The 24369-nt window shown below is 39.0% G+C and overlaps 1 protein-coding gene across 1 annotated transcript in view; it reads right to left on the bottom strand.

Annotated features, from left to right (window-relative positions):
- Positions 1–282: 282 nt before the first annotated feature.
- Positions 283–24369, bottom strand: part of BRWD1 (bromodomain and WD repeat domain containing 1) — a 42138-nt gene continuing 18051 nt past the window's right edge. Inside the window, exons 21-41 of the mRNA XM_030234308.2 lie at positions 23416–23556; positions 21938–22023; positions 20846–21041; positions 19282–19398; positions 19076–19183; positions 18615–18739; positions 18433–18515; positions 17970–18081; positions 14856–14917; positions 13947–14102; positions 12784–12904; positions 11353–11478; positions 10728–10803; positions 10207–10251; positions 9959–10105; positions 9123–9275; positions 8685–8854; positions 7026–7261; positions 6063–6254; positions 4664–5641; positions 283–2123 (exon numbers count right to left, since the gene is read on the bottom strand). Of these exons, the coding sequence (XP_030090168.2) occupies positions 997–2123; positions 4664–5641; positions 6063–6254; positions 7026–7261; positions 8685–8854; positions 9123–9275; positions 9959–10105; positions 10207–10251; positions 10728–10803; positions 11353–11478; positions 12784–12904; positions 13947–14102; positions 14856–14917; positions 17970–18081; positions 18433–18515; positions 18615–18739; positions 19076–19183; positions 19282–19398; positions 20846–21041; positions 21938–22023; positions 23416–23556 (4557 nt within the window). The 3' untranslated portion in view covers positions 283–996. The remainder of the gene's footprint in view (positions 2124–4663; positions 5642–6062; positions 6255–7025; positions 7262–8684; positions 8855–9122; positions 9276–9958; positions 10106–10206; positions 10252–10727; positions 10804–11352; positions 11479–12783; positions 12905–13946; positions 14103–14855; positions 14918–17969; positions 18082–18432; positions 18516–18614; positions 18740–19075; positions 19184–19281; positions 19399–20845; positions 21042–21937; positions 22024–23415; positions 23557–24369) is intronic.

Genomic DNA, 24369 nt, shown 5'->3' with positions numbered 1-24369 from the left:
TGCCAACAAGAGCCAACTCCAACACTGTGAAAACAGGAGATAAACTGCAAAGCTCAGAAACTGGTAAGGTTTAATCAATGGGAAATCCAACATTCAAACACTTTAAATATGGAGGAAGAACAGAAACATAGCAAAAAAAGGTCTGGAATGTCGGAATCCTGCACCTCAAGCTTTCCACGCATAAAGAAAACAGAACAAGTGTTTTGTTTGTTTTTCTATTTTATAAAGAAAACACACAAAAACCCTTTAGGCCCAAGAGTTCACCTGCATTCATAATCTTAGAAGTTTACAGTATAGAAGTCACATTAATGATGTACTACCTGTCAGCAGAACCCTCTGTTCACCAAACCCTCTGGAAGTGGCAAATAAACTTCTTCACTGGTAACTGCTTCCCAGCAACACAGTACAGAGCACTGAACACCTGCACTGAATCGAGCTGTGACATTATCAGCCTCTTCATTCCTCTCTGGAAGCAATGCTTGCATCCACCAGGTTTTTAGAGTGTGTACTATTATTTAGAAGCCTGTTACTATTGTAGATGATTTCATACAGCATTAGAGATGTTTGAAATCTGTTCTTGAATGTTGCATGACCTAGGTAGTATTTCATTGCAGCACCCATAACAATAATACTCAACATACTGCTATTAACCTGTTTGCAGTGTTTTAACATTTTTTAACTCTTGTTTATATGTAATAAAATACCAGTAAAGACAAAAAATTGCCCCTATAATGAGGCACATTTTGGCATCTGTGCTAAATGCTGCTACATGGGCAGGCAAGTGCAAGTCAAAATATGAAAAAGGAGAAAGTCATCATCTAATCACATTCATAACTTTTTCATAGAAAAATATAAATATATTCCCTGAAATGTAGGACAAAGAAGAGCCAGCACCCATCAGGAGTTCTAGTGCTATTACCATTAAAAAAAAAAAAAAAGAAAAAAAGAAAGAAAGAAACAAACAAACGAGATGTGCTGGCTATCCTTTAGTTAAGGTTACGTTTCGCAGGCGGCCTCCTCGAGGGCTCTGTCGTCGTCGTCGTCGTGGTAGCGCACGGTGCGCCGGCCGCCATTGCGCGTGCGGATCTTGGAGCGCCGCTGCCGCTGGCACTGCCCAAACTCCACCTCCTCCGAGTCCTGCTCCTGGCTGCCTTTCCGCCGCTTCCTGCGCTGTGGCCTCCTCCTGCAAGGCTTCAGGGAGTCCTGGTTCAGGGTTTCTTTCCTGCTGGGTTTGGATTTCCTCTTGCGCTTCCTGGTTTCCGTGGCGTCGCTGCAGATGGTGGTGTCGGTTCCAGAGTCCGAGGAGAAACAGGTGAAGTTGGCTTTGGAGCTTCCTGCAGTCCCAGGTGCTTCCACATCCTCGGAGACAGAGCTTTTCTCCTCTTTTTTCCCCCCTGTTTCGGATTCTGTTGTTTCCTTGAAGCCATCCACCCGTTTTAATCTCTTGAAAGCAGCTCTGGGCTTTTTATTTGCTGCTACTCTGGTATTTTTAGTTTCAAGTTTAGCTAAGTCAGAATCCACCTCCTCTTCGGAGTTACTCGTACAATGGTTGTGGGCTGAAGCTGCCTGCCTAGAAATTCCCCAGTTTCCCCCATTTGGTACCCTGTGGTTTGTGGAATTCTCCTCTGAGGAGTCATAGTCAAAATTATTCAGAGCTGCAGCACAGAGGGGTTTGTGTGGCTGCACGTGGTTATCACTCTGCTTCTGAGTCTCTGTTTCCGAGTCAGTCCTTTCATTCTCAGACTCAATAATATATTTCCTTTTAGAAACAGAAGACTCAGGGCAGGAAGATTTTTTCCTGCCAGAAACCTGTTCACTCTCATTTTCAGACTTGGAACAAGCCTCCACCTCCAAGCTGTTGAACAGCTTCTTCCTGCAGGCTGAGGACACGCTGCCCTGGAGCTGCTTGCGGTTCTTCCTGACTGGGTAAACACTTTCTGAGCTGGATAATTCTTCCTTTGCATCGCTCATGATCTTGATCTTGTTGGCTGCCAGCGTGGCACACCTGCGGGGGTTCTTCTTCTCCCCCACGCCGGTCAGCCTGATGTGTTTCTTGTAGTTGATGATGCACGTCCTGCTCCGCAGCACCTTGGCACTCTGGCTGGCCTCCTCTGATGTTTGTTCTACAAAAGGAAGATGGAAAAGTTCTTTTTAATGTCTTACATTCCTGAAATGATTAGTTTATTATGGCCAAATGCTGCCACCTTTAATGAAATACACATATATTGAATTTTATTTTGATTTCAATTGTCAAGTGCAGTTCATCTCAATTCTTTACTAAAAATACCAGCAGTATCCCAGGGATACTTTTAACTCTTGAGATTGTCACTTTCAAACCTTTTCATGGTCTCAAAAGAATTTTCTTTAGCATCACCCTGTTCATCAGCTCAGAAATTACAAATTTCCTCACTTACCAAACAAATGCTGTCATTTAGTAATACCTGTATACATTAAAAGCTGTATTTTTCTTACTAGAATAAAAGTTGCAATGTTAATTACACATTTTAGACTTTTATCCTAAAAAAGAAACAATACTATTTCATGTGGATGCAAATTTCATGTGGATTTCAAATTTCAATTTCAGATGGTTTTACGTGGAGAAGACTGAAACCCTTCAGCTCCTTAGTGACTTTAACACTCAGATTGCTGGTAAAAGTGAATCTTCCATTCAGCGTTTTTAAAATTAATACAGAACTTGCTTATGCTGTGTTTTAAAGCAAATATTCCATGTGTAAATCATATACTATGAAGATCAGTGTTTCCCTTCTAAATAAGACAATTCATACATATGAATCAATAAAAAGTTCTTGAAGTAAATTTAAAAATATAAACAGAAGGAAAATTATGAGGCATGAATTCAAATGTCCAGCTTGAGTACCAATATTAACAATTTTTTCATATACCAAATCTGGTCCTTATTTAAATGTAGATATTTTATGTACTACTCCAGTATATTCCTATTTTTACATTTTCAAAGGAAAATTAATTTCCTTTCTTTGTTAAGAGTTTCCAGAAATGATTCATGAATATTACTACTTGTAGTAGTTGTATTGTGTGATTTTTATGGCCAAAGCACAACACATTTCTGCTGCACAATGCAAAATGCTGTACAAAAGCTGAATTAATCCAGACTAAATAGAAGAGTTAGATCTTGTATTTTACACTGTCCTCCAATATTATTAAGTAGCTGGACCACAAAGCTAAAGAATAAAGAAGTCCAGCCTTTCTGCAACACAGCCAGAATATTAAAATTAAACTTTGTATACAAGATCTCAAATTTGGAACAAATCTGTAATAAAATGTATTGAAATTCCCCCCGAACATCCAGAAATAAAAGCTGCAAAGCTACAAGCAGGTGGCAGAGGCAGAAAGAGGAGCATTAAACCAAGTACCCCCAGAAACTGGAAGAGCTTTTAAAAGCCACAAAAATGTGAAGTTTGGTTCATCAGGGTGTCCTGGAGTTTGGCCAAACTCCAAACTTGGAATATTGGGCAGGAAAATCCAGCCTGAGCTCCAACCTGCTCAGCTGCAGGGGGCACTGCAGCCCACACGGTATTGACACAATTTATCTGAAAACTCTGCTTTCAATCTTCTCTGATACATAAAATCCCATGCTAAACACTACATACCTGTAATATACATATAATTATATACAGCATACGAGACATTACAGAATTACATACAGACTGTTTTACATATCAAAATAGATTATGTGTTATTTATATTATATATGTATATTAAAAATAACCAAAGCAGAGCTTCCACAGAAATTGTTTAGCTGGCTGAGAAGTGTATATATACACATATATAGTTACAGTTATATATGTATAAAATACATATTTATTTGAAAAATAGGAACTCTACAAGTATGCCCCTATTAGTATTAATTATTACTCTACACGTATTAAATATAACATCTTGGGGCAAAACATGTAAATATGCCTTGTGGAAAACCGTCAAGACAGAGTGATCTTAACAGACACAGTAATTAATTAAAAAACTACTAATTTTCTTAAGATTCTTAAAGTATATCGACAGGAGTCGAAGGACTGCACCAAACACCAACCTCTGAATATTCTTTCAAATTCCAAATCAGGACCAATTCCCTGATTATATAAAGGCACAATGTACATGACCTGGTTTAATAAACATCAGCATCATTCTCATAAGCTTAAAAAAAAAAAAAAACCCCAAACCAAACCAACTCTCAAAATCACGATCAGCCACCACACAAAGGTCTGAGTGACAGATAAAATTACAAAAGAAAATACAAAAATAAGTGGAATATAAATCTTACTTCTGCCAAGTGCCTGTCTGTGTTAAGGACTCTACACATCCCTGACAAAGTAAAATCTCAAATCAAGTTTCATGTTCTGGTGCACACCATGGATGTGAGAATAATTTAAACACCTTTCCATCAAATTCATTTTGGAAAATTATCAATAAAGTTATTTCAAACTGAAACTAACAGTTGTAAATCTGCTGTAGCACAGAAAATCTCAACAGGAAATTAAGGCAGGGTAACAGAACTGCAAACCAGAGAGTTTGGTTATCCTCAAAACAAGGAGCTGGACAAAAAGAGAGAACACTCTGCTCTCCTGGAGATTTCCTCTGTCATCTACTCAGTATTAAGAAATAGAAAAATTAACTTTTAAAATGTTACCTTTTCTAACTATTTTTGTTTTTCCTTTCCTCTTCCTCATCTTTGCTTTTGCAGAAGTTTCACAGTAATTGCTGTTATTGGAATCACTCTCCGAGTCCGAATCAGAAGAGCGATGGAAGCTGGAGGCAGCTCCGGATTTGGAATTCCTCACAATCTTGGTGGGCACCAAGCTCTCCCACACAAAACTCTTCTCCTCCTCTCTGGCTTCAGCTTCAGATTCTGCTGTGTCCTCTAAATCACTCAAGACTTTTGCTTTTTTTAAAGGAGGAGACAGCTGCAGCCCAGAGGCTTTCCTGCCATTCCACCTGTCCGGCTCAGAGTCCGCCTCATCCTCAGAATTGCTCACTGCAGGCTTGTGATGTGCAGCTGTTGACTGGTCAGAAACCTTTTGGCTGCCCCCATCCTCAGAATTATGGCTTTTGGAGTCCTCCTCTGAAAAGTCTAAGGTGGGACTTTTCACTTTGGGAGACACAGAGCAGACAGGGCCCCTGAGCTGTTTGTGCCCATTGCTCTGCCAGCTCTTCTGCTTGCTCTGCGTGTCAGGCTCAGAATCCGAGCTTCCGTTCTCAGATTCGCTGACAAATTTCCTTCGTGGAGCAGAGCAGCCAGGCTGAGAAAGAGTTTTCCTCTTGGTGAGCTGCTCTTCTATTTCTTTGTCACTCTCAGACTTCAGGCCTGCCTCATCCTCAGAACCTTCCAGCAGCATTCTCCTGGCGGCGGCCGAGGCGTTGCGGTGCGGCAGCTTCCTGTTCCTGCAGATCCCAACGCTTTCCGAGCTCGACACCTCTTCCTCCACGTCGCTCATCAGCCTCAGTTTGTTGGCAGCCACAGCAGCACTCCTGCGTGGGGTTTTCCTGTGCCTGCCCTTGCTGTTGCTGAGGGACTCAGATGTCACTGCTGAAGTATTTTCAGAGTCACTTCCATATAACTTTTTCCTGACTGCTTTCCTTGTATTCCCATTCTCCTGAAGAAGTGTTCCTGTGAAGGAAAGCAGGGATTAGTATCTTAAATATGGAACAGCAGCTTTGAAACCTTGTCAAAACTGGGACAGGTTCAACCCACAGACATGCATGAAATATAAGCCCTAGTGACAGTCAGGTGCTTTTGCTGTCATAAATTTCAGATTAATTCTGGTTTTGTTTTTTCTTAAGATATGCTGCAAGTCATTCCCTCTCACCAAGCTCTGGGTTTCTGCCCTCTTCCCCTAATTGTGAAAAAATCTTTTAGAAAGTGGAGTGTAGTACTTGAGAGTTTCAAAATTAGCATTAATTAAAAAAGAGTATCTTACACATGCAACGATTTAAAAAATACTACCTCCACTCAGATTTTTTTTATAAATATAAAAAAAATTAAAATTTGGACTTCTCTTGCTGTTCACAAGACACTCCTGGCATCCCACCTGTCTGTTTCCTCTGAGCAGCTCTGTTCCGAGTCAGCCTGCGACTGCTGTTCCTCCTGCACACCCCATTGTGCAGGGGAGAGGAGGACACAGGAGCCCCAGAACAGCCTTTGCTGTCTTCTGAGCTGCTTGAGGAGGATGAAGATGAAGAGGAAGTAGATAAAGAAGCCCCAGAACCTTCTATTTCACTCTCTGTTAAAAAAAAAAGCAATTGGCAGTTAGAATTCTAAACAGCTTCCAGTAAAGTGTTACATTTTGCTGATTCTGAATCTTCAGTTTTCTCACATCATCTTAAAATGCATTCTCATAACTGAATATCTTACAGGGATCAAACTGATACCTCAACAAAATCCATATTCATACAGTGTTCAGAGACAGGAAGCTTCTTTAACCTGTATTTAAGCTTCAATTAAAATGAAATAGCTCTTTTCAAACACCAGATTTAAGTGAAAAGCATGTTTAAAAAAAAAAAAAACCCACAAGAGAGAACATTTTCTAACAGATTTTACCAAAACTTGCCTTCTTATTCTTTGAAATAAGCTGAAGTTTTTAAAGGTGAGGTGTAGAGGAAAAGGGAAAGCTCTAAAGTCTCAGGGAACTTGTGCCATTTGCTAATTGTGGATAAGAAGTTTTATATAACCTATATACACATATATGGGCATACAACTTGTATTTTATAAAGTATCAATTATCAAATACTCTATGCTTTTCAATTGACACATTTCTTCATTAATAAAGTAAATTTACTGTATTCTACACTATTTCAAAGCAAAAAAATTATATATAGTACACAAATCTTTTTATAAGATTCACTGTAAATAATGTAAGTGTCCAAAATCCAGTAAACCACAAAACTGTGCATCACACAAAACCCCTAAACCTTGTGGAAAGAAATTTCACGTTAAAAACACAAAGCTCATTTAACAAGTGAGAATGCATATTGCAGCAATTCTAAATCCTGACCTGATGATAAAGCAGAACAATTAGTCAGTGGTGTGGACCTGGCCTTCCCATTCCTCTCAAAGGATGCCAGGCAGGCAGAATCAGAGGATTCCCCCGAGGAGCTCTGGTTGTAGGAGCCAGGGTTGGGTTTATGGCTTGTGACACAGGCGGCTCTGCTTGAGGTAGGCTGAGGAAAAGCATCTTCCTGCTCAGATTCAAGTTTGGCCTGAGACTTTAGTGGTTTCTGCTTCAGATTTCTAGTGAGAGTGAAAGTAGGAAAAGGAACAGAGGTTGTAAAACTAGGAGAGAGAAGGCAATGATGTATTTTAACAACATTTAATTCGATTTTTTATTTCTGGAAAGGTATTTTATGAGCTAATGTGGTGTGGGACAGTTTTAACTCTGGCAAGGATAAACATGAACAAAAACATTTAATTTTTTACTAAACATTAAAAACATTTACTTTCATTAAATAACAGTCTGTACTCCTAGGGCAGTCATACAAGAGGAGACAATCTTTCTCTGGATGACATCCACCATTAAATTCTGTTTCTCAGAGCAGACAATTGATGTTCTCTTATTTTCACTGCAGCAGCAGCAGCCTCAACTCCTGCTGGATTCCCAGCCTCTGGTTAGGGGCACATGAGCCTCCAACTAAATGCTATCCAGTCAAATATTGTTCCACAATAAGATGAGCTCCCAACACACAAAGAAGGTGGAACTTTACAGTTCACTGTTTAAAATCAAGAAAACCTCACCAATTTGATCCTTCCTCACCTCCACATGCCTGAGTGCCACCTGCCATCCTGTTCAGTCCATTATTTTCACCTACAGAACTGGTTTTTTGTCAGTTTTTTCCTTACAGTGCAGGTTTTCAGACATTCATCCAGGTGCACAAGGTGGGTAATTCCTGTTATCCCAAACCTCACTTCTGCTGTGCCCCACTGAACAGTCACACACAATTCTCCAGAGATGAGCGCAAATGAAAGTCAAAAGACAATTTCTGTCTATCCTGGTGGGTGGTTATTTTAAAGTATAAAAGTAATCCCCTGAAATTAGATTTTTTTTTTTTTAATTAGAACTCTTACTCCTGCCCTTTCCCTACTAGAGAAGGAAGACTGGACAGCAGCAGAAAGGAAAAGCTCAGTTTCAGTAATTTATCACATTTAGCTTTTGCATTTTGTCCCAGATGCAAATTAAGAACATGAGTTAATCAAGTCAAACAGCAACTGTGTCAAAAGCTTGTTTGGATTCAACAGAGAAAAGGCCAATCTGGCTCCCCACTGAATAGAATTGTCATAGTAAGTGACAATTTCTAGAAATTTCATAGGACTGACTGTATTCTGTATGTAACAAATGCAATTTGTGCAGATTTTAATCTTTGTAATATATCCAGTAAGTAAATATTTGTTTCATTCCTCATTATTTTAGTTAAATATTGATTTTCTGATTCAAATATTAAAGAAAAACACAACCTTTTCTACACCTGCGTCTCCTTATATTTCTCAGTTTTATACTATAAAAAAGCCCCTTTTTTTTAACCTATTCCTTCTACTGCATGAAAATTATAAAAAGTTTCACTGGGGTTAGAAACCGTTTAAAAAATCAGTTGTTCCCCTCTTCACAGACTAAATGTGAGTCAATATGAGATAGATCTTTATACCTCCAGGATTAGATTACCTGAGCATTTTGGTGGGCTGCTGCACTGAGCTTTGATTATTGAATCTTCTTGTGTACCTCTGGTTTCTCCTTAGCTTCTCGTTCTGTTTCTGCCCATTTTTGAAATCTGAAACAATTCTTCGGATTTTCTCTTCAAACAGTGCTGACAATCTCAAGGTCATACTGTAAATCTGGGTAAGGAAATGGTTTCTATTACAAACAGAGCCTTTGATCCAAGACTAATATCTGTAATAGCAAAATCTGCACAGAAAAGCAATAGGAAAAGCACAGTCCTGTGCAACACCAAATAAACAGGAAATGAACATATTAAATATATTTGCTCTGTTTCTCTCCACTCTCTACCAAACCAGCAGCTTTATCTCAAGTACTGATAAACAAGCTGCAAAATAAGATTTACTTAATTAAGACATTGACAAACCCCCAGACAGTAACAGTTACCTTTGATTTTTTGTTTGGAGTATAAGATTTTGCATTACTGAATATCAGTCTGATATCTTTGCACAGTTCCATTGGAGTGTCATAATTCCCAGCTTCCAGAGTTTCCTTCACTGTACCAAAATCCATTGGAGTGTCTATAATATGTCTGTAATCCTATAAAAAAAAAAAGAAAAAAAATTCTGTGGAAGTATAAAAGAAAAAAAACCCTTCTGAATTTTATTTGTCATTTAGGAGTAGCTAAAATTACACAAATTATCCTCAGCAGCAGTGGAAAGGGAAGCACCACAGCAGAAAGCAACACTTTTGCTAAGACAGTTTGATTTAAAATCTCCTTTTTCATTATCCCATGAATTTTACTGTGAGAAACAACAAATCTGGTATAAAAAAAAGAACAAAAAAAAAAAAAAAAGAGCTCCAAAACACAATGACCACACAAAAAGCCCTAAATCAAACCCTATCAAAACACCTCAATCTCTCTTTCTCTCCCATTCTTGTTTTCTCAGAGAACCTCAAGATGTTTTTAAACCCTGAAGTGAGACTCAAATTCAGGAGAAGTTATGTGTTGTAAAGAAGTTTCTCTCCTTTAAATTAAGTTTGTTGGATTTTTAGAGGAAAAAAAGAGACAAAGGGGTAGTAAGATCACCATGAACAGCTGTGAGGGGGGAAAGAGAGGGGAAAAATCAAATTCATAGCTCAGGCTCAGTAAACAGATTTTAGACCTTCAAGATACAAATTATATTTAAGAAAACACAGATTTTTCTAAAATAATTCCCTTACAAGGCACAGTAAGACAGCAAGAAAAGAAGAATCTATTAAGGTTATCAAGTACAACTTACAGGATATTGATCCAGATCAACTGGCTGCCTGAAAGGTTCAGAATCCTCACATTGGAAAATCAAATTCACCAGTTCCATGCACTGCTTCTTCCAACAGTTTTCATCATAGCCACTTTTCAGGTTTTTCCCTTTTTTTAAGCCCCTTCCCTTGAGGGGAAAAAAAAAAAAGTTAGGGAAAGCATTTCTGGAATACAGCAAGAAAAAATTCAACCTGATTTGGGTTATAAAGTAAAGATTGGCCAACTCACTTTTCTTCTTCTGTATGATGTTCTTGGAACACATTTTTCATCATCCTGCACAAAATAGAATCAATTATCTTAAAAGTGGTGTAGGAAAAAATAAGTGATGGAGGCTAAAAGTGTTATTAGATTTGAAACTGTGATAAAACTAATTTTTTCTTTTTAATTCTGTCAGTAAAACAAAAAAAGAGCATAAAAAACAAAATAGCATCTGGGAAACTTGGAAAGCAATATCCTAGATAAGGAAAAGAACTGGAGTCTGGAATCTTCAGTGGTTTGAGAAAAGGAAAAACCACCATGAGAAACTGCAATTAAAGTTACCCAACAGCTTTGAACTTCAGTCACTAAATATTACCAGTAATGCAATTCACTGATAATAAATGACATAATACAGCCATAAAAATCCTAATATAGTCCATGTTTGTATTAGCTATGTAAATAACTCAGCAATTTTACAATATTTGAAAGTTGCCAGTATTTTCTGACCACCATAAATTACTGGAATTTTCCACAAAACCCCCACAACTTACCAGATCAGCATCATGACAATCTTGTTCATCATCTGTTGTGCTACATAATTCAAAAATATTTGTACAGTCCTGGTCACTGCAATGCAATTGAATCTCTGTTACTGGAATAGCAAAAGCAGAGCTCTTGTTGTTTCCTAAATTAAACTCAGCTACAACCAAGTGCTCCATATAAAAGGGAAGACAGTAACTGAGTATTAAATGGAATATAAAAATCAGGATTAGGGATGTGAAAGGGGCCTGCCCAGTTGCAGGAAGGCTGCCCACACTCACACACTCATTTCAAAATAAACCTCTCAGTTTATTTTAACTTTTTAATTAAGTCAGACAAGCTACAACAGGAACTTCTACACAGGACAGCAGAGAAGTCACATTTTACAGGCTGAGCTACTTAACATACTCAATCTCAAGTGACATTTGGGACTGTAACACCAGGAAAAAAAGGTAAAATCCCTCCAAGCTAAACATGTCAGTATTTAAGGTAACACTCAGAATTAGCCACCTGTCCTTCCAGTGCACTGAAAGAGTCAAAGCGGGGCTCACCACAAAGGAATCCTGAGCTGTTTTTACATTCCACTGTTCAAAAGCACCAGGATTCAAGCATTATTTAGATTAAAATGCCACTTACTTGATAAACTTTAGGAGCTGGGTGGTGATTTTTTTTGCAGCTCTGGCAATAGCACTCCCAGGCTCATTGAAGGTTCTGGCATTGCTTTCAATGTATCTGACTTCCCAAACCAATGCTGAAATTCTCCTTCAAATTAGAAAATATTGCACCTTTAATACTAAAGAAAAGCTTAAAACCAGCAAAAATTATAATCTCTGTAAATTTCTCTCCATATTAGATTTAGAGGTCCTCTGTTTTATGTCCCTTTAGGGCAGTCTCCAACTTTTCCTTCACATGGAAAACCCAAGGAAGCAGAACCAGCAATGCACATCTTTCATCACTCATTTCCCAACTCATTATTGCTAATTCATCCTTAGGCAGTTTGTGATATAATGTAGTCAATGCCACTTAATGTAGCTGGCCAAGTAAGCACTAACATTTGTTACCCCTAATCACAAAATGTCACTGAAATCATCCCAAGGACTCTGGATTTCCCGCAATCTTTAAAAACACAACCATTTTTAAAAAGTTTACATTTGACTTATTTAAAAGGAGGGGAAAGAGTATAATTTAATCACTACTCTAAATGATCACATTTCTTCTGGAAATAGCAGAAGCTGCCTTTTTATACAGCCCTGAGAAATGGAACACAAGTTGAGTCATATCTGAGGAACTTTTAATGCATAAATTCAAAGCACAAACAATTAAAAAGGAGTGACAAGACCTTAGTCCAGTTACATTTTTAAGGAATCCCAGCTATGATGTTCCTTTCTGTTTTCTCTTAAAGACCTTGCTTTGAGGCCAACTGATTACTGAAAATAGTGCCCCCTGTAAAATGACAGATTTGAGAAACTGCTACAAATTGAAATTATAACTTGATAGAAATGAGCTGTCACAAATCTGTAATTTCATTTTTACAGCTCATTTTTCCCAATTCTTTATACCTGTGAAGCAGAGATACCCCAACTCTGCAGTTCCTCACCTACAGAATTTCCAACTGTTTCCCAAAACATTTTTTTCCCATCTCATACAGGAGGAAAATCACTATTAATGCCTCTTCACTGTATTTACAGACACAGTGAATGCAGCTTCAGATGAAGAATATACTTAGATTTTCAAGCTGTGGCTGACCAGCACATCCAGCAAACCAGAGCTCTGTCATCATTTCACTCTTCCCTCTTTCTCTTCTGTAAGTTTTATCATTTAAAATGCGGCTGTTCATATTTAACATTTCACCTCTTGTGTTTAAGCTCATTTCTGAAAATAGCAACAGCTTAACCTTCTTCAAGTTCACAGTAACTCAAGGACAGCACTTGAAAATCTGAATTGTCATCAGCACTGAAGTAACTTCAGGGAGATTTTTAATATTTGGTGGTTTCAAACAGTGAATTTCTCAGAGCAAGGATGTCAGGGGTTGCTGTAATCCTGGTGGGTGTCTCCTGCAGCACTGACCTGTAGAACCTGTTGGCCAGGCGGGTGCGGATGGTGTTCAGGTCCGTGGGATAGGCGATCACCGTGCAGTACTTGGGGTACGTGCACAGGTCCACGGGGCCAGCAAAAGCTGCTGAGATGTCTGGTTAAAAACAGCAAGAACAGCAACATTTAACTGGTTGACATCATCTCTGGCCCTCCAGTGCCTGAAGGAGCTGACAGGAAAGAGACAATTTCCAGGGGATGGAGGGACAGCACCCAGGGAATGGCTCCCAGTGCCAGAGGGCAGGGCTGGATGGGATCTTGGGAATGAGGAATTGTTCCCTGGCAGGGTGGGCAGGGCTGGGATGGAATTCCCAGAGCAGCTGGGGCTGCCCCTGGATCCCAGGAGGTGTTCAAGGAGCATGGAGCAGCCTGGGACAGTGGAAGGTATCCCTGCCATGGCAGGGATGGAATGGGATGATTTCCAAGATTCCTTCCAACTCAATCCATTCTATGATTCTACAACTCTCCTGCCTTGGCTTCTCTTTTTAGTGCAGGAAGTTTTGTATTTTCCCTTTTTCTTCCTTCTCCTTTTGATTACCTCCCAGTGAACCAATAAATCTTTGTGAGGGAAAGCCTTGGTAACATTTTCATTTTGTTCCCTCGTGGCACAACACATTGCCAAAGTTATAAAGCACTATGAGGGCACTTTTGGATTCAGCAAAGTCCATGATCCTCTTCCTGATGATTTTTAGAATCATCCTTGATTTCTGCAATATGCCAGCACTCCACATCTCCCATTTCTAAGGACAATGCCCTATAAAACTGTTTCATATAAAGATGTGGCTTCAGCTTTGGAGATGAATAAGCATATTGAAAAGAAGAAAAATAAATGAAGAAAAATCAAAGCGAGATTAATATTCCTGCCCATGGCAGGAACTGGACTGGTTTTCAGGCTCCTCCCAACCCAAGCCATTCTGGGATTCCATTTCAAAGCCTGCAGGTCCATGACAAATGAGTTGGGTGTTATAGGAGTAAAAAATCATAAAGATCTCAGTCCAAACACAAAGAGCTGCACAGAAAAAGATATTCTCATTAAAGTACTTTATCACAAGGAATTTTTAAAGGATGCCATGGATATTCCAGGCTGTTTATAAAGGTACCATCAGGAAAAAAGCACCTGAAGCTCAGCTCACACTCACCAAGAGTCATGAGCTGATCAATCCCACGGATAATCCGTTCACAGGCCTCATCACGGGACTTCATCCCCCACTCCCCCTCCTGGGGTTTGTACAGGAGCTTCTCCACCTCCTCCAAAGTCACAGAGACACTTGCTCCTAATTCCTCAGGCTGATCAACTACAGAGAGCAAATTGGGGAAGGAGCGAGAGTAAGATAAATTGTTGAGCACTCACAGTTATTAAATAATTGTCTTTGCAACTGACAAAAAAATTCTTGCCTTGAAGTACAGTTTAATGCTAAGGATTTGGGTTAAAAATTATACAAAATGGATATTAACAGTAAAGTGTTTTAAATTCTGTTTTCCTGCAGTTTTGAATTAAGTTTATTACCTTTCTGACAGCTTATTCAGTAACTACTTGCTCAGTATCTCCCAAATGTTCCTCCCTCCTCCCAGCTACAACTGAAAAGTACTGGGAAAGTGAAATATTAAGACAAACTACAAATTCCACTCTTTTATTTACAGATAATCTGGATTTGACCAGAAAACTTTATAAATTGTTGGTTTAAAACTATGTGCAGTAAGGGTTTGTTGACTGGAAATTATTTTATTTATATTCTTCTTACACCTCCTTGTATTATAGTATACAACAAATTCATAGTTTGAAACTTGAGAAGTGTTTTGAAACCTGTCATTTGGAAATAGCAGGTTTTATTCCCTAAGTCAGAGCTACACATTTAAACTACTTTTTAAAAAATTGCTCTGAAGATGCAAAAGGAAAAAATATAGGTATATTCTAATTATTTCACTAAATCTGAATCAAGACTGCCTTTAAGACAGAAATCACCTCAGGTCCACCACCTGCATGAAACAAAGGAACTGGAAAGAGGAAGGAGCACATGAAGCTGTTTTATTAAAGAGTTTTTACCTACCATTATCAGGGACTGGTTCCATGTCCCATGGGCTCAGCTTTTCAATTTCACCATTGTCCCATCTGATTCACCAAGTAAAAAAAAAAATACAATAATAAAGTGACTTTGAATCCAAGCATATTTAAATCTTAGCTATAAGCATTGTAATTAAATTACAGCTATCTGTAGGTATTGACAAAATACACTGTATAAACATGTACAGAAACAAAGGCATTGGTTTGCAATCAGCAAAAAGGAAACATTCTTCCTGATCAATTTCAGATTAAAATTGTGCTCCTGATTTTGGCTGTACGCAACTTACCCAATACATAAATCAATTTTACAAAGCCTGTATCAAGAAGATGATACACACTGGAAAATGCACCCATTTGGAAAAGTGAGATAATATCAAGGAGAAGATTTGAGAAAAAACACAGGAGGTTTTTTTTGCTGATCAAAACAGGAGTTGTGAAAGTCCATGGGTTAAGGAAGAACAGGAAGTGAGACATTTCCTATGTTAGCACTTCCATTTATGAAGAAGAGGGCATCAAGACAAAGACAAGAACAAATAAAAAATGAAGAAATTGAAGTTAATTAAGGTTCAAAACAAAGCAAAAGCAACACAGGTGCTCTTGATAGATCTGGATATTCATTCTGATATTGAACTACCAGGTTTGAACATCATTCTGAGATGTCTCCAAATCCCACCACAGATTTTTACATGTTTTAAAAATACACAAATTACCAATGAATTTTGCTATTTCCAAGGTAAGAAATGTCTGACTGGATCAGCCTCACACTTCACTGATGCAGACAGGCAGCAGTACCCTGTACAGATGGAGTGCTGGATCTTTCCTACAGCTGGGTTAATCCTTTCTCTCCCTTTTCTATTTTTTATTACAAGCACATCCCAGAAATCAATAGATCAGACTGCACTTCACCAATTTCCCTCCAGAGCTTTGCCAGCAGTTTCCTGTCAGAGCTCTCCAAATTCCTAAATCTACTTCTGATGCCTTAAAAACTCAGATATTTGGTCTAATGCCTCCTGTGCATTTATTTCAAACCAACTGGAAACTGCAATGATCATGCTCAGAGCATTTTGTAACTTAAACCCCTGCTCTGGCAAGAGCAGCTCTTCATTGCTTTGGATTTCCCAATGCCTTAGGAAAACTTGCATCATTCAGCCTGCTGGATTTTTATGAACTAAGAGTCCTAAAGGTTGATCTGTTCAGTTCTCCTCCCCAGTCACTGTACAATACTTCACAAGCTGTTGATATTCACAAATGGATATATTAATTCATCATTTTGCATGTAAGAGTTTAGTACAGCATAAGTCCCACTTAGTTCTGCTTAAGTTCCACTCATCCAGGTAATGCAACTTCATAATAAATCAAGCTGCTTCTATACAAACACCTCTTATTGTCTTGCCAGTAAAATAACAAAAAAATCAAAAATTATCTTCAATTAATTTATTTTTCATACAACAGTAACAGTGCTAACCTGAAGTAAGTGTGACAAAAAGAGCAACAGACCCAGCCAAGTTACAAAACCTAAATACAGCTGCCAAACACTCCAGATATTTTCATACACATATCTTAGGATTCTGCTCCAGAAGAGCTGTTTGTGAGGTCAGAATAAAGTTATTTTGGAAAAGGATCTTAAGGAACACAGCATTCCTTCCTTCAAAGCAGTTCTAGACTTTTCTCCTAAAGGCTGATGCATTAAAATATTGAAACATCCTTTAGGCCTTACAGGAGAAAGGAGCTCAGGAAATTGGCACCAGGCTTTTGTTCGTAACTGGAAACTTGATTTGGAACTGGCCAAGAAAAATCCAAAGCCCACCTGAACTTGCTCCTAAGGAACATTTGTGGTACAACAAAACACATGGAATGGATGGAATATGGAAGGGAAGGTAACAGGCAAGAATTTCAGTCTGGGAGTTACTTCAGCCTTCCCACCAAGAGAAATCATCGAGAGAGAAGACAAGTGGATGAGACAAGGAACCAAAACATGTAACACAGCCTTGGCAGTCTCAGGGGATTGTCTATTAGCTGTAAAATTTCCCTTTGTGGTAAGAACCAGGTTCAAAAGCCTCTGAGTGAAAAAGCAATTAAGAAGTCCTCCAACAATGAAACTGTGACTGTTAAATGTACTGTACAAGACATGGGAATTATCTCTGGGCATGATGGAAATAGGAATATTGAATATTCACTCTTTACTCTCCTTGGAGAGGTATTATCTCCCTTGCTGGGGGAAACCAAACCAAGCAGAATCCCAGAATTATCCTTCCAGTGCCTAAAAGAGGTGACAAGAGGGCTGCAGAGAGACCTTCACAATGGAGTGAAGGACAAGGGGGAATGGCCTTAAGCTGTAGGAGGGAACGGTTAGATTAGATACTACAAAGGAATTCTTGACTCTGAGGGTGGTGAGGCCCTGACACAAATTGCCCAAAGTTGTGGCTACCTCATCATCCCTGGAAGTGTCCAAGGCCAGGCTGTCTGGACCTCTGAGTAACCTGGGATAGCAGAAGGTGTCCCTGCCTATGGCAAGGGACAAGACTATCTTTAAGGTCCCTTCCAACCCAAACCATTCTGTGAATCTATTCCAAACAGCTTGGACAGGGCAGGACAAGATCAATATCCTGAGTCTGAACATGGAAGTCCAGAGATATCTTTGTTTACCCTTCCCCTCCTTTGTGTGAAGGCCTGTTTGTTGATATAAAAAAGGGTACACAATGTGAAAAACAAAGTGTGAGGACCTGAGGCATTAAGGACCTTGATGTCAGCAGCCAGAGGAGATTCAGCATCCCCAAACCAACTATCAGTGCAGACCAATAATTAATGTTCACAGAAAATTGCATTGCTTGCTTTGTGGAAGGGACACAGAATTACTCAGTACAGGAAATGTGAAGAGGTCAACAACTGCTTTTACCATATTACCACTCATTAACAAGTTGCCACAAGCTATTACATATCCACACTGTGCTACAGCAGCAACTTAAAACCATTAAAAAGTGACCATGCCAGGAGTAAAATAATTGAAGTGAACAATTTAAACATCCTGATAGCAATGAGGCAATTGTGTGAGAGCAAAGGCACTCTAATAACATTGGAAATCAAATCTTTGTGTACTCACTTGACACTGTAGCACTGGAAGTGACTGTCTGGATACTGAGGCTGATAAGGTTCCTGACCCAGCACTGTCCCAAACCACCAGGCATCGTCAATAATGGAGCGGAACCTGTCGGCTGCAGCAAACACAGACATTCTGCTAAGAGGAGGATTTAACTCTGTGGCTGCCACAGGCAATCAGAAAAATATTTGATAAATGTACTGCTTGAGTCCTCTGCATAATTAAAGTTCTAGACTCACTGACATCTAAGTCTGTTATTTAGCTTTAAAATACAAAAGGGAACAGAACAGTCTGGATATGTATTCTGGTGACTGTATTAAATCTACTGCAGTCCCTCCAAGGTTCAAATTTCTGACTCCTGCCTACCAGAGAACCCTCTGACCCTACAAACAGCACATGCAGCAATTAGCTAAGGACACATTTGTGATTTCAAAACTGTTCAGTCCAACACTCAGCAAACACTTACAGGCCTGCCAGTTCCTCTGCCGGGCTTCATCGTAGAACTGACGTAAGATAAGGAAGTCGATGACATCTGGCATGTCGTGGTATCTGGATAAAAAAAAATCATCACTCACGTGTGCCTCAGGGCTTTAGGAAGAAGAGAAACATATACTTAACCACTTTTCAGGAAACTAAAACTGCACATACCTGATGGAAAATGATTTGTCTGTGTGTTTCCCAGTGGCGTGATCTATAAAGGCAAGCTTGAGGCAACACAATGTGGGAGGACCAACTTCGTATCTGATTCCAACAATTTTTACCAATTCCTGATCCTACAGGTAACAGCAAACAGCTTCAGCAAGTTTTGTCTTAGGGACCATGCACAGAACTGTTAGTTTAACATGAATCAACCAACTGTACCCACAGGCAAAATACTGAAATGAGATTTGAGATTTCAATAGAAGGCAGTCTGTCAGCCTTAGGATTTTAACACAAGTCTTTCATTTGGCTTCCCAGAGAAAATTCTGAAGACAATCTGATAATTGCACACACTTTCCCCATCAGGAAACAGTAGCAGCCTCCCAAATCCATGTTTTGCAAACAGAATAATAAAACTCCTCAGTCACAGGCTCTGTTACAAACCCACAGAACCTTCAGAGCAGACCTACCCTAAGCACCACTTTTCTCCAAGGCTCCTTGTGTGGATTCAGTTCATAAATGTTATTTCTCCTCACTGCTTCAATGTAAGCTTCGTGCCCTTGTCGGAAATATATCACCTAAAAAACACCCCAACAAGTCCAAACAGTGAATGTTTTCCTGAATTCAGCAATTTTAACAATCACAAGCACTGGAAGATTTTAATCCTTGATCCTACCTCATCCCCCATCTGCGGGACAAACGGGGACCTTCGGAGAGCTGTGTCTGTGATCCAAACTGGAGGGTGACACTCATAGGACAGCTCCAAGTTCAGTGGTTGTGCTGCAGCATCAGCCTTCACAAAAACCAAACATAATGGACATGAATTCTAAATAAATAATTCCATTTTGATTTGGCAGACAACACTTTAACTTATAAAGGACTAATCTGCAGCATTTCCAAACAGTATCAGCAGAATTCCTCCAAAGTTTTGCTTGAGTTGCAAGTGTATTTGTAATTCTAATACTAAACATTCCTTTCCTATCTGAAGATTTGAGTGAGCAAGTTATTATTATGCAGGCCTTAGCAGAAAGTTTCATAATTTATATGACAGTTTCAGTACCCAATTAATAATTATTCAACTGCAAGAAACTGATTCTACTTAGAAGGAAGTGAAAAGATAGAAAAACAGACCAAACATATCAAAGTTATCCCCGGCTTAAAAAGAAGGATTTGTTTGTTCCTTTATGAGAGATAGCTAACTAATAGTAGTGATTGTAGTTTAAGGTAATTATTTAAATAAACTTAAAAAACCAGTAGCTTAAAATAGAGTAATTATTGTAACTTATAAAAAAAAATTAAATATTCAACCTAAGTATAAATTGCTACCAGCAATGCAGTGACTCTGTCCCCTATGCATTAAAACAGGTAAAAAACTAGACAGTTTAAACAAGTTATAGAGTCACAGAATGGTTTGGGTTGGAAGAGACCTCAAAGATCATCTTGTTCCATGCCCTGTCACAAGCATGGACACCTTCCACTATCCCAGGCTCCTCCAAGCCCTGTCCAAGCTGCCCTTGGACATTTCAAGGGCAACACGTGGACAACATGTCCCAATGCCTCATCAACCCCAGAGTCAAGAATTCCTCCCTAATCTAATCTAATCCTGCCCTCCTTCAGTTTAAAGCCTTCTTCCTTGTTCTATCCCTTGAAAAAAGTCTGATACTGTGTACTGATATTTATTAAACACGCTTCTCTTTTAACACCATCAATCTTCAGAACCCTTTTCATTGGGAAAATGAAAGCACCTTCACTTGGAATGCAGATTCTTCCCTACAAATCAGCAGATCCCTCACACTGGGAATGGTCTCAAACCAATTCCATGTTCCCTGTGTGTGCTCACAGAAAGAACCTTGGCTGATGGCAGTAACAATTATTTTAGCAGTTTCTAACACCTAACCCCTAAGAGAGAAATGAAGATTGTGCAGAAAAAAAAAGTGTGGAAGCCCTGGAGGGGGGGCATCACCTAAGTCACACCCACAGGCTCCTTCCCCTGTTCCTATGTCTGAACATAGGTGTTCCTGAGAGACTCCATTCCATTTCCCTGACTGGCCCTCACCTGTGTACTGCCCCCTGGCCCCTGGAGAGAAAGCTGGACCCTGAGTGTGTGTGTGCCTTGGCCCTGAAGATCTCACCACACAGCCAAATTAAACATCTGTGCATATTATGCAAAAGCCCTTTCTGCTTCCTTACCCCAGCCTTTACTAGCAGCTATTCAGGCTGCAACAAAAAGAAATTTGTACCTCCTCCTGCTTTTTCGGTTTGGGTTTTTTCCTCCTCTTCCTCCTTCTCCTCTTGGGAGGAGAGGATTTCTCAGCTGACACCTCGTCCTCGGAGGTGCTGCAGTAGCGCAGCGCTTTCCTGCGCGAGGTGCGCACCGGCGGCTGCAGGTTGATGCCGGCGTCCGCGATCCAGTCCGAGTATCTGCTCGAGGAGTCACTGTCCAGAGGGGCAGGGAAACACAAACACAACCCAGCTCTCACTGCTGCACAACACTCAACTCCCTCAGCAAAATACCAGGCAGCAAGTGTTGTTGAAAGCAACTTCAAAATCACTCTGCCCACTTGTAACCATTACTTCACTCGAAGCTTAATGTGAATTTTTGGGAGAATCCAGTCATTCAAAGTGTATTTATTTAAACAACTAAAGTCTGGTGAATTCTAAAATCAGTAATTTTAATCAAGAAATATGTGCAATGGAATTCTGGACTTATTAGGAGCCCTCCCTAAGGAACACATGAACCAAATGCTGCTTAAATTCTTTACACTTATCCAAATTTCAGCTACACATCCACTCTGAGCGGATCTCTGAGCACCATTATTCTCTCCGAGGATTTTTTATTTCCAGTACTAAAGAATTCTGAAAGAGTATCTAAAATAGCCACAAGGAAGTGATTAAAAATGTATCTATAACAGTTCCACATAAAACCTGAAACTTTTGAAAATTCAGATTTTTCAAAAAAATTTTTTTAAGAGCAAGGAAAAAAAACCAAAAAATTCCCCAAACAAAATTGGAGAAAAAAATTTCCCAAACAAAATCTTTCATCCCTCCAAAACACACTGTAGAAATATTCCACACTCTTACTGCTCTTTCCCATACAGCAAAAAAAGCAGAGGGACTTAAGCGTTACATTAAAAAAACAGAAATATTTTGGCAAAATGGAACAGTAAGTAACAATATAATGGGTCAGTGAAGTATATGAATTCTACCTTATATAATTATTATTTATATTATTATCACATGATCACATCTGAAGCACAACAGAGCTTTCATACAACTCTTAATTTGTCAAAATTCAAGTAAAGCTCATTATGGCATGTGTTTTTTCACTTTACCTAGAGCTATTACTGTTGCTTTTCTTGTCACTTCTCCACTCTTCCTCTTCATCAGATGAACCAGAGCCCTCACTTTCTTCAGCTTCCTAAATTCAAAAATACAAAGTCAAGCCAAATCGATGTTTTAAGAGTCTGAAATTTAAAAACACGTTGTCCATATTACCAAATTTAAAGAAATTTGGCAGAAAGTTGTTAAAATGGAAATAAAAGTAATCAGGCCGTGTAAAGTTCATAATAAAATATGACATGGAAGAATTTACAGATGAAGAAAAACATCTTCTCTCCACACACAACCAGGAGATGTTTAGTCACTGCTATGATTTTTTTCATTAGTTATGCAAGTTGAGGGGTTCCCCCCCCCTTTTAGTATCAAATGTTTGACCAAGTACTTATTAGAGTACTCATGCATATATTTAAATGCCACATTAAACAGTAGAGATACACCAAAATTCATTATGACTTTACTAATTTCCTGATTCTTGCTCATCAACTATTTGCATTAACATAATGTTTTAAATGTGTTTTTCACAACTGAGTCAGTATGATACAATGCTCATGTGTCAAGTTGTATTTTGTCAAGCAAAAAAATTAAATATAGGAGAAAATCCCATGAGATTTCAATTGTAGCTTCAAATGTTAGAATTAGTCCAACTGACTGTGATTTTCAGAGTAACAAAGCTGAAACTAAAACCTGCTCATACACTGTGCAGATGACACACTACAATACCAAAGTTCAATACTCACTGAACTTTACATTCAACTTGAGTGATTTATTGTTTTTAGCCACACTGAAGTTCTTTATTAAGAGGCAAGGAGAGTCCATTTCCAAGGAATACCATTCCTCATCTTATTTGCAAGATTTCCTAATCTCCTGAGCACACTCCCTTTTGTTCACTGTTCTTCCTTAAAGTGACTGCTTTAACAAGTCTGAGCTTCTCTGCTCCTTCCACTTCTTCTTTTCCCAGTTTAAAACTGTTTCCTTGTGGGCAAGGCAAGACAAGGGCAGTCCTATCACCCATTTACAGTCTGATAACACATCAGACACAACAAAAAGCTCCTGCTACCCACAAAGCCCTGTGTCACCTCAAGTCAGAGGAACAGACCCTGTAGAAGAATCACATTTGCAAGAACCTTCAAAATTTCCATAGAAGAACACTAAACCACATCTAAACTCCAAATGTCACCTGAAGCCAACCAACTCTCCATCAGATTTTTGACATGGGCTGTGGACTTGGTTTAGAATATTCTCAGCAAAACCAGCTGAGTCATTTATAAACTGACAGGAAATATTGTCTTTATTAAAACAACACAGGTTTAAGAAGTGACAACAATGATGATGCTTAAAGAAATACTTTCCCTGGAAAAAGAAGGGGTGGAGGTTTTTTGTTTGCTTGTTTAACAGAGAAAAGACACATCTACACAAAATTTCATTTATTGAGCAACTTACATTCAAAATCCAAACTCAGAGGAGAACTCACCTGCTCTATCAAGCCAAAGCAGTTGTCCCTCTCCTCCTCAGAAGACTCCAGCTGCTCAATGTTTTTCCGTGTTCTGTAGTTGGAATATTTCCGCCTGTGCAGTCGACGCTTTGATTGGATTAATGAAGACTCAGAGTCACTCTGATTTATAAAGAAGGGAAAGAGCAGGAGTTAAATAAAGATATTTATCTGTCAAATTTTTATGATGGGGAAGGGCTGGATAAAAGCACTGCTGAATGCAAAACCTCAAACAGCATGATGACGTTAAAACTCCCTTTCACAAGAAATAACTTTCAGGTAAGCCCAAAGTTTAAAATTTGCTGTTACAAATTTATTAGTTGTTCTAAGAAATTGTTCTTTATAAACTACTGTGACAGTTTCATTCACATCACTTGATAAATGCATTTACAGAATCAAGACATAACTGCCTCCAATGTGCAATTATAAAAGCAGAGAATGGCTTGGGATGGAAGGGATCTTAAAGATCATTTCTGTTTCAAACCCCAGCTCCCCTCAGTAAAGGGGACTGTGTAGTAAAATTCTCGTATCAAATTGTTTAGTACTCCAAGACACAGCAAATCAGCCAACAAGCTTATAAAAACAGCACAATAACCAATGTTTCCTTCTTGCCAATCTCTCCCACAAAACCAAAAAAGGTGATTAAAAAAACACTTGAAAGGAGGGAAGTCTGAAGAAGTTTCCCCACACACCAAACATTGTTATCTAAAGTAAAATGACAAGGAACAGCAACATAACCAGTGATTCCTCAAACACAGGACTTGGATGCTCTCAGTGCTTTAGCAGGACTTGCGATAACTGTGTAAATGCAGTCAAACCAGAAAGGCCTGAAAGCAATCCTGCCTTTAAAAATTACTCCCAAATACCTGACATAGAAGCTGGCAAGACTGAAAGCAAAAAGAATTCCAGGTGTCCATAAAAACAAATCAAGCCTTG

Source organism: Serinus canaria, chromosome 1, assembly GCF_022539315.1.
Source record: "Serinus canaria isolate serCan28SL12 chromosome 1, serCan2020, whole genome shotgun sequence".
Classification (NCBI taxonomy): domain Eukaryota; kingdom Metazoa; phylum Chordata; class Aves; order Passeriformes; family Fringillidae; genus Serinus; species Serinus canaria.
This window is presented reverse-complemented; position numbering and strand designations above follow the sequence as displayed.